Source organism: Chiloscyllium punctatum, chromosome 20 (assembly GCF_047496795.1).
Source record: "Chiloscyllium punctatum isolate Juve2018m chromosome 20, sChiPun1.3, whole genome shotgun sequence".
NCBI classification, from domain to species: domain Eukaryota; kingdom Metazoa; phylum Chordata; class Chondrichthyes; order Orectolobiformes; family Hemiscylliidae; genus Chiloscyllium; species Chiloscyllium punctatum.
Window position 1 is genome coordinate 62,456,693 of NC_092758.1, and position 9,394 is coordinate 62,466,086.

The 9,394-nt window shown below is 37.6% G+C and overlaps 1 protein-coding gene across 1 annotated transcript; it reads right to left on the reverse strand.

The window, feature by feature from the left end:
* Positions 1 to 1,378: 1,378 nt before the first annotated feature.
* On the reverse strand, positions 1,379 to 9,179 carry stc2a (stanniocalcin 2a). The gene is made up of 4 exons (XM_072591013.1): positions 8,627 to 9,179; positions 7,283 to 7,425; positions 6,817 to 7,028; positions 1,379 to 2,608 (listed from the first exon to the last, which is right to left on the reverse strand). The coding sequence occupies exons 1-4, from the start codon at positions 8,784 to 8,786 to the stop codon at positions 2,203 to 2,205; spliced, it is 921 nt and encodes a 306-aa protein (XP_072447114.1). The 5' UTR covers positions 8,787 to 9,179; the 3' UTR covers positions 1,379 to 2,202.
* Positions 9,180 to 9,394: the final 215 nt, after the last annotated feature.

Below are 9,394 nucleotides of genomic sequence, written 5' to 3' on the forward strand. Positions count from 1 at the left end.
ATACTCCATTTCAATGCAATAGTGCAGCATTCAGTTTCATGAAATATTGTGAATTATAGGATCAACTGACTGTGGTATCACTATTACCTTTTTAAGTACTTACAGCCTAGTCAGAATTCAGAAGTATTTTCAATGCTATTTTGGATTTGTAGTTTCCTTTTTACAATATTTGTTCAAAGATGATATACTTCACTAAATAGTTACCATCAGTTGAAAAGCACCACGGCATGCAGAAAACCTTCCAAATGAAACAAAACATAGCCATGAATGACAGCCTGAGAACGAGATACAATAAATTAATCCCTGCAACATCAAATGATGGAACTAATGAGGATTATATTGTACGACATTTAAGAGTGTGTTAAAAGGCACTGAACTGGAACTGTACAGTAACATTCTGTGCTCTAATCCAGTGAGAGACGATCAAGTTGCTCCCATTTTAAGGACTTTATTTGTTAAGGGCACAGGCATCTCTAACATTTTTTAAAGGAAAATTAGTCACTTCTAATGGATTATTAGCTCTTAATTATTTAGTAAGATTTTAAATGAATGTGCTTGATTGGTCTACAATTTGCATCGTACATCAAAAGGCTACTGTTAAAAAAATGAAACAAACAAAGACTGGGTTTAGGGCAGCTTTTACAATAACGAAACATGGGCAATATGAATGGAATTACATTGCAGAACTTTCTGGAAATATTTGCACAATACTGCAAATACTTAGAAACAGGTTTAATTATTTACTTCAGAGACTTATATCCATGGATATTAACAACTGATTATGTGGATTTTAGCTTTGTAATTAAGCATGTTAAAATTATTAAGTTTATATCTGGATGTACAATGCAAGTAAAGTTTTGCATATGTGATCAGTTCAGCAAAACCTACTGTCTTGATCATCTGAGTATGAAATAACATTTCCCACTGTTATATCAGGCCACTACAAGTGTTTTACTATGGCCCTTACTATTGCAAGTAAAGACACAAATTTTAAAGACTATTTTATCCTGGTGTTATTGAATAGTTTATTTATTTTTAATCTTCATAGATAAACATACCCTGTACATTATGGACCAATTGTTGCACATAACCACAGTTGAATGGCGAGATCAGATAGTTTATCTTTATCCAACAATTTGTGATAGGACAGAAGGAACAAAACTGAAATTAAATGTCAGATTTTGGAAAATAGAAAGCATACCTTAAGTAAGGTATACTAACTAAATAAAATTATAGACAAAAATTAACAAAAGAAATTGTGATTGGAGGGCCTTTGTCAAAAACAAAAGATAATTTTGCAATGTATAATTTGAAAAAAAGTTGATGTGTGCATTTATACACATAAAGAATGTTTAAAGAGAAGAAATAATTCATTGAATGCTACACAATATATATTTTATTTTTTTTCTAATTTACTATTCATTGATATGACTTTGCCAAGAGAGGCCTAAAACAGAAAGGAAAACTTCACTAAATAATTACCAGATAACAACATGTTAGCAGTTAACAAAATGATTTAATGATATTCTAGTTAAAACTACCAATAAAAATGTAATTTTTGTTAGGCTTGAATAAGGTGTTTAATAGATTAAGGTGTTTAATAAATAAAGAATTAACAACTACCAATAAAATTATAGAATGATATAAAATTACAGTATGTTGCATAAGAAAACTCACTAGTGATATGAATATGTACAACATGGAAAATGAAATAGTTTAATTTACCTTATCCAACAGTATATTGGTGATACAGAAACTATAATAAATAGTAATGTTAAATATTTACAATATAGAATAAATGTAATCAGTAGACGAACATGTAGACCTTCACAAAAGCTTTGCCCTGTACAAAATTACCCAAGATATATCTAATAATAAAGATTTTTGTCCTGAAATAAAGATGTTCTCATTTTGTTTTTAAATTAAAAAGGAAACTTTCATGCTTGTTGAGGTGACTTGTTGAGTGAGATAATTGATATAAATGTTTAGTTTCAAGTACAGTGATTATGGGATATATGTTGGACTGCATTCTAGGAGTTGTAGGTTTTTTTTAAGTTTAAGTTTAACTGAAGCTGACTGCGGAGGTGAACTATAATTCCCAGAATATTTTGCATGTAACACAAATCCCATTTTAGGCTATGTGTATTGGAATGTCCATATAAGGAAATGGCTGCATGGAAAGTCCTCAAGACTAATGACCTTTCACCTTCTGATATCAGATAACTCAATGGCATCACTCATATGAGTACGTTCCTCAGTTATTCGCCTTGAAGCCTGACCAGTACCTCGGGCACGTGCATTCGGGTGAACTCTTCCACTTCTGTCCTTTTCTCCTTTAGGGTTCCTAGCATTCTCCCTGTCAACCTCAACATAATTTACTTCTGTGCTACTCTTGTGCCCCTTACGATTGTCCTCTTGCTTTTTGTCAGGAGCTGCTGTTGTCGGGGTGACTTGATCAGCCTGCTTGTGAGAAGAGCAGGAATCCTCTTGCAAAATCTGCCTTAGAAACGCAAGGTTCTGTCCAAATCGTGATCGCACACTTTTCTTTACAGCTTCCATAACGACCTCATGACAATGGAACAGAGCTTTTATAAACTCCAAGTATGACCTTTTTGAAAAGTAAACACAATGATAAATGAGTATATCCTTAATTAAAAATATATTAGCTGTTCACTGTTTAAGAATTGGAGACCTTTTAGAAGATTCAACTTATTTATTATAATTAGGACTGAAGTTTTCTCCTTGAAAGTGGCACGTGAGATGGGAAGACGTGAAAATAATGGTGAAAGTTTGTCCCAGTGAAAAACTACTTCTCTCCACTGCACCAATTAAACTCTAAGTAAGAATGTCCATTGGAGATGTATGCTACTCACCAGCAATTAAAGCCCTTAGGTAATCAATTAATAGCCACTTCACCATCCATCTGCCTTTTCAATGGGTAAGGCATATACATAGTTAACCAATGAGGAAATCATGGTCACTTGCCTATGGCTGAGTGTTGGAGTGGTCCAATTGCCCCAAATTGGGGCAGAATATGAATTGGTGAGGGCAACATTTGCCTTGACCACCCTTCACCTTGCAAGCCCAACCCGATGACAAGATGATAAAAATCACTTCCTATCTCACTGCTAGTTTCCCTGTACAGTTTACCTCAATGGGCAGGCTGCTGGCAATTTCTGGCGACCCAGGAGGACATTGGTGTTTAAGGCTGTGATAGGGTGTAATGAGCTGATTGGCAGGCAACTGGGAAAGTATCTCAAATGGTGGGGATGGCAAGTTATTCACCATTTAACACACTCATCCCTAAATTTAGATATAATATTGGAAGACAGTGACTTTAGAATTATTTTGACTACAGTGTTTGAGAATATTCTTGTTTCAATAAAATTCAACACATTAATTCTTTCAGTTGTACTTCAGTTGTTAAATCCACTAATTTCAATCCATTGACTGTAAACAAGCAGAACTCAGCATATTTGTATATCTAAATATATACGTATTATAATCTATATTAGAAACTCTTTCTCTTGGATTTACAAATCCAAGGAGGCAATGGGCCCATGAAACTATCACTGGACTATTAATCCAGAAATCCAAATAATACTCTGGAGACCTTGGTTTGAATCCTGACATGGAATGGAATTTGTATTAAAAGAAAACTTAAGGGGCACCATCTAACCAGCAGACAAGTCACCATGGAATTAAGAGTTTAATGATGACCATGAAGCTACTGTCAATTGTTGGAAAAACCCATCTAGTTATTTAGGGAAGGAAACCGCCATCCTGGTCTAGTCTACATGTGACTCCACCCATAGTAATTTGGTTGACTTAACTGCCCTCTGGCAATTAGGAATGGGCAATAAATGGTGACTTAGCCAGTATCCATATCCCATGAATAATTAATAAAAGTGTGTATTCAACATTTTCATAATGGTGATAGCCCAGTGTAATGTGGTGTTTAGGTATAAACAATATTTGAGGGCTACAGCAGCATATTCATGATGTTATGGGACCAGTAATCCAGAGATTGGAGAGAGTCTAATGATCTGCAGACATGGGTTCAATCCCATCTCAGTGCCTAGTTAAGTAATTAAAAGCTTGAATTGTTTTAAAAAATGACTGTGTTCTTGAAAAAATGTACCTGATTCACTCATGTTAGTTAAAGAATGTCCTTGCCTGGTCTGGCCTAATCAAGATCCTAGCAATGTGGTTGATTCTTAAGTGCCCTCTGAAATGAGCAAGCAAGCCATCAGTAGTATCCAAGGCGGCAGCCCTCACCATATCTTCAAAAGATGGTAAGTAAAATCCTTATGTCATGAATTAATAAGAAAATGTAATTAACTTGATTAACACCAAGGTTGAAAGGAACATTCGATGAATTTTATTCAAATGCATTTGTCCAATGGAATCACTATATTAATTTTTATCCCATGAGATCCATCATAGACATTTAACTCAAGTGTTAATTTTGATGGATGTTTGAATGCAAAAGTTAGCATAATCCTTTCTCAATTCAATGGTTGAATGACTCCTACAATCAGTCAATTCTATCCATTCTTTGTTCATAATTCTACTCTATTTTAAAACATCAACATATCATATCTATAATGCACACAACCTTTAATTTTTTAACACCTCAATGAATAGATCACAGTTCAAATATCTTCATTTTCTCTAAGCCCTCAGCAGAGAAATCTAAAACAATATTTTTAAAAATCATTTTTTGGACTTCTCTCCCCATTCACAGCTAATTTGCTCCATAAAGTATATCTCTGAAGTCTAATCAGCAATTATTAGAAAAGAACAAAATGCTGGAAATACTCAGTGGTCTGGCAGCAATCAGGAACAATGGTTTTTCTCTTTCCATTGATACTGCCAGACCTGGTGAGTATTTTGAGCATTTGCTTGTTCTTATTTCATACCTCCAACATCTGCGATAATTGGCTTTTGAAAAAAACAATCATTTTCTCCAATGATTTGTTACTTATTTCTTCTTTAATATATCTTTCTCTCTGTTTCTTCTTTAGTCTCATTTTAGAAATCTTACATTTCTTTCACTTTGAAAGTAATTTTCTTTCTCCTTTTGACCTCCAAACTCATCACTAAGTGCACTTTACTTCTCTCTCTCTCTCTCTGTTCAGTCAGCATTCTTTCTGTTTTCTCTATTGGGGACAATGTATTATAGTTTCTCTCCTTCCCAACTCCCCCACGTTGAAGTGCAAATTTACTGCTCAGTTTCCAAGCACATTTCATTCTTTCCTTAGGTCTCAAATTTTAGCTTCACAGCTCTTCAACCTTTCTGTCTTCGATCTTTATTTTCAATTTTGGGCAATTGTCTACAACAGGCAATAGCAACTCAGGCACTCATTACACACCAGGCCTTATTATTTTTTCCAATGAAGCCTGTCAAATGGTGAATTTGGTTGTTATTTCAATGTCACTCATTTTAGATCATCTCCTAAACTCTGAACCAATTTCCAAATTTTCAAAAGGAAAGTTCTGCAAGGCCAACTGGCTTGGCACCTAGTATAGTGTTGAAACATACAAACCTAAAATATGGAGAGTTAGCCTATAGCTCAAGTTTTATCTAATATATTCTTCTTGTTTTGTCTGATCTCTTTTATTCATTTTCTACAATATTCCAAATAAGTGGCTGAAAACACTGATAGTTTCCCAAACTTCTCAAATTAAAAATAACAACTGAGTTCCCTCTGATCATTTAAAAATACTCACAAAAGCATATATTTTCCATTTAAGATCATTGGAATTGAGAGAGAGTAGTAACCCTCATGCATTTACGTTACTACAATGTTGGGATACAAAATGGTGTCCAGATGATTCAGCATTAACTGGGCTTTATATCCATTTGTGATATGTATCTCACAGTATTGCACATGCCAATTTCAATGTGAAATTTAATTTTGAAAAAGATAACTAAGTTTCACAAAGCTATTTTCAAAGATTATAACATTTCACACATTATTTCACTCAAAAGAATTGACATCACAATCTTAAATATCTACCTTCATGAACAGTTACATGCAAAATAGTTACTTTTATCTAAATGACAGTTGAGACCAAAAGTTTGCAGTTCTTTCTTATGGAATGAAGTTAAACAAAATATCCAATGTGCTAAATACTGTAGATGTTTTAATGTGCAAAGGTTGAAGTATAAATAATATGACACCAAATCTTTCTAGGATATAATTAGAATTTCTCTACCCCAAAAGTTTAAGATACTTTGAGTTTTATTCCTTACAAACTCAAATATAAAATAGAATAAAGCAGATATTAATTTTAGGGCATTTTTGAACTTCCTGTTTCAATAATTCAATGGGGAAAATAAAATAAAACAATTTTCAGTGACAACAATATATGGCAGAAACACCTTTTATACCATTTTTAAAGATTATTCATGCATTAGTAGCTTTCATCAACACAATCTCCCTGCTATTATCTTCTTATGGTAACTAGTCATTTAAATACAGCTAATTTTATCCCAAAACTGGAATGTGTAAGTGTTACTCTTTTCTAAAATAAAACTCATAAAATACATGCAAGTATAAAAATTAATCTAAATTTATTAATGTGGGACTTAATGTTAAAGACTACACTCATACACTAACCATGAGTTAAACTTATTTCCTGTGACCTTTTAAAGCACCATGTTTGTCTTATCAGTGCAGTCCTTGAGCAGAATACACAAAATAGTACTATTTTGACCATAAACATTTACACAGGGTTGTATACCATGATGCAATTTATACTGTTTGTTACAAAGTAAGTAAATCATAGGCAACCCCTTTTATTACTTACCCTTTTGAAAGCAGATGCCGAATGTGAATCATCTCCACAACCACATTAATGTTCTCCTTGGCGGTGGAACAGAGGTCATGTTTGAGGTAGCACTCTTGCTGCAGCTGAGACACCATCTCCTGGATAGTGGAGCACTTCCGACTAATGCAGCTGAATTTTATTCTCAATCCATGAGCCATACACTTCAGAGTATCTTTAATAAAAGATTTACCCTGGGCAGATTACAAGAATGTGAATTGTAAAAAGACTGTGAAAGAAATTTGCATTCGATTTAAATATATATATGTAAGCTTATGTTGGGTGATTGGTATTTTTAAAAAAGCATTTTTTTACAAACTGGGACAGTTTTTAAGACTACCACTGGCTATGGTGGTGAAACTACAGTGGTATCAATTTAAAGTGCTTTGTGGGAGGGGAATGGCAGGTTATGTTAAACTGCTCTGGCTTGCTCTCTCTGATTTATTACCTGGGCATCGAACTTGCCAGCGTTGTGCAAGAAGGCCAAGCATATGTCATGTGGTCCATGGATTTCGCAGGAATTATTTTCAAAACATTCAAAAACTCCACAGCCAACGTCGCCGGTGTTCACCAGGCAGTGTTGTATCTCAGCTGAAAACAGACGCAAAAGGAGACCAACCACGTAAACCGAGCAACTCAAGCGAGACTACACTTCCAGGCTACTTTATGACTCTGAACACGCTTTGGGGGTCATCCGAAATCGGAATAAAAGGTTCTAAACGAATGCAAGTGCAGCCTTCTATTTAAACCCCAGCCCTAACCAAATAACGATATGAATTTTGTAGGTTCAGGTGCAGAGTATCTCGGATATAAACCCAAGCTGCCGCGTGGGTGACCTGGATATCTGCCTCCTCATTGTTAGCGGATGGAAAGTTTCGGAAATGTGCTTTGATCATGATTTATCCTGCAAATCTACGGCTTCTAAAAATCACAAATGCTGCTGTTTGTGAAACCCTGTCTGTTTCCGCATCCTGCAGCCATGGGAATTATTACAACTCTGCCGCTTTTTGTTCCTTTACTTAGGAGAGATCAGCTGGAAATGTAGCAGCCCCAGTAGCTGCCCCTATTACTCTGCCCCTCTCGCTGACACACGCTGGCCCCCAATTGGCTTTTCGGAATCCCGCTCAGTTTCCTCACACTTGATCTTCGAAAGCCGGGGTTCAGTCAAAAGGCGTGCGTCTTTCTGTTTTACTTTCCCGGGGCCTTGGTATTGATGCTATTTCTTCCTTCATCCCCAAGGGGAGACATTGCAAGTCACCGCCCACCTCAATCGCTTCCCTGCAAGGTACTCCAGGGGTTAATATGCTAACGAGGTGTGCGTGGCTGTCGACACGAAGTCTTCCCAATGTGATACAATGCGATCCGACCATGGGACAATGATCTCTTGGAACTGATCAAGCACAACAATCTCCAAATACTGTACTTTAGAAACGGAGGGGGCGGGGGGGTTAAATAATTGATCCCGCGCTATTCTAAACTGGTAGGGTTTACTTTTCGTGTCAAGGCGGTTACTGAAATGCCTTCCCAACAATATTTTCTTCATTACTTCTCAATTTAAACCGTATTGATCAAAATGCCTCCAGCCTATCAGTTCCGCTCGTGGACCGAGCTAACCGCATAAACATCAAAAAGTGCAGGCAAATTTGAGGTGGGCTCCAGCTTTAATCTCACGATTGCCTCTCTCATTGCACAGTTTTTGCCCCCTTTTTTTTTGCAGTGGGTAAGCCTCGTTGTTAACTCACAGCAGAGGCGGAATCAAACTGCACGCTGGCCGCCGAGAGCTCTTACATACCTGTGTTCTGTAACGAGAGGCGAGCTTTCTGCTGGTTGGCCAATTTGTCCCGTTCGTGGTGGTTTTCCGGCAAGTCAGCCTCGTCCGTCCCCAGGGCGAGCTCAGGCGGTGCGAGAGTGAGCAGGGCTGTGAGAAGATGGGCTAACATGACAGTGTCCATCGCCGCGCTGTCTGGGTGCCAGGAGGCGCACACACACACACACACACACTCACACTCACACACAGACAGGAGGAGAAGGAGGAGAGCTGCTGAGTGAGCGCACGGGGGCCTGACCAGGAATCCTGAGACAGGGGCTGACTCTCTCTAAATATACCCGGACCGGAGCCCCTGGCGCTTCTGTCACTTCAATGAAGGCAAGAAGCAGGTGTTGTCATTGGCTCGGTCCAATCAGGCGCCCAGAAACCATGCCGAAGTTTGACAAATCAGGATGGGAGGCGCATGGCCGAGACTCCCGGATTCCAGCCTGGGACCTTGCTGTGCAGAGCCGATGGACTGCTGCTGCTGCTCTCAACTTTCCACACACGTTTGAAACATTACAACAGGGGCACGTGTTCGGATGTTTCACTCGGGTTCTCGCTTGCTTGTAGCAGGAAGAAGCCTCTCTGCTGTGATTCCTGAGATGGTCTCTGCCTAACGCCGCCCCCCCCCTCCCCCCCACCGCCGACCTCTTGATTTCAAACAGAAAACGTTACTTCTTAAAGCTGTTTTGTTTTCAGGAGCCGTTTTATCACAGTTTGGCATACATCACAGGGGGAGGTGTTTCGGCC

Excerpts from the sequence above, each read along its gene's own strand:
- stc2a (XM_072591013.1), bottom strand. The coding sequence starts at position 8,786 with ATGGACACTGTCATGTTAGCCCATCTTCTCACAGCCCTGCTCACTCTC. Across the intron at positions 7,426-8,626 it reads CCTCTCGTTACAGAACACAG|CTGAGATACAACACTGCCTG; the intron begins GTATGTAAGAGC and ends GTCTGTTTTCAG. Across the intron at positions 2,609-6,816 it reads CGGCATCTGCTTTCAAAAGG|GTCATACTTGGAGTTTATAA; the intron begins GTAAGTAATAAA and ends CTTTTCAAAAAG.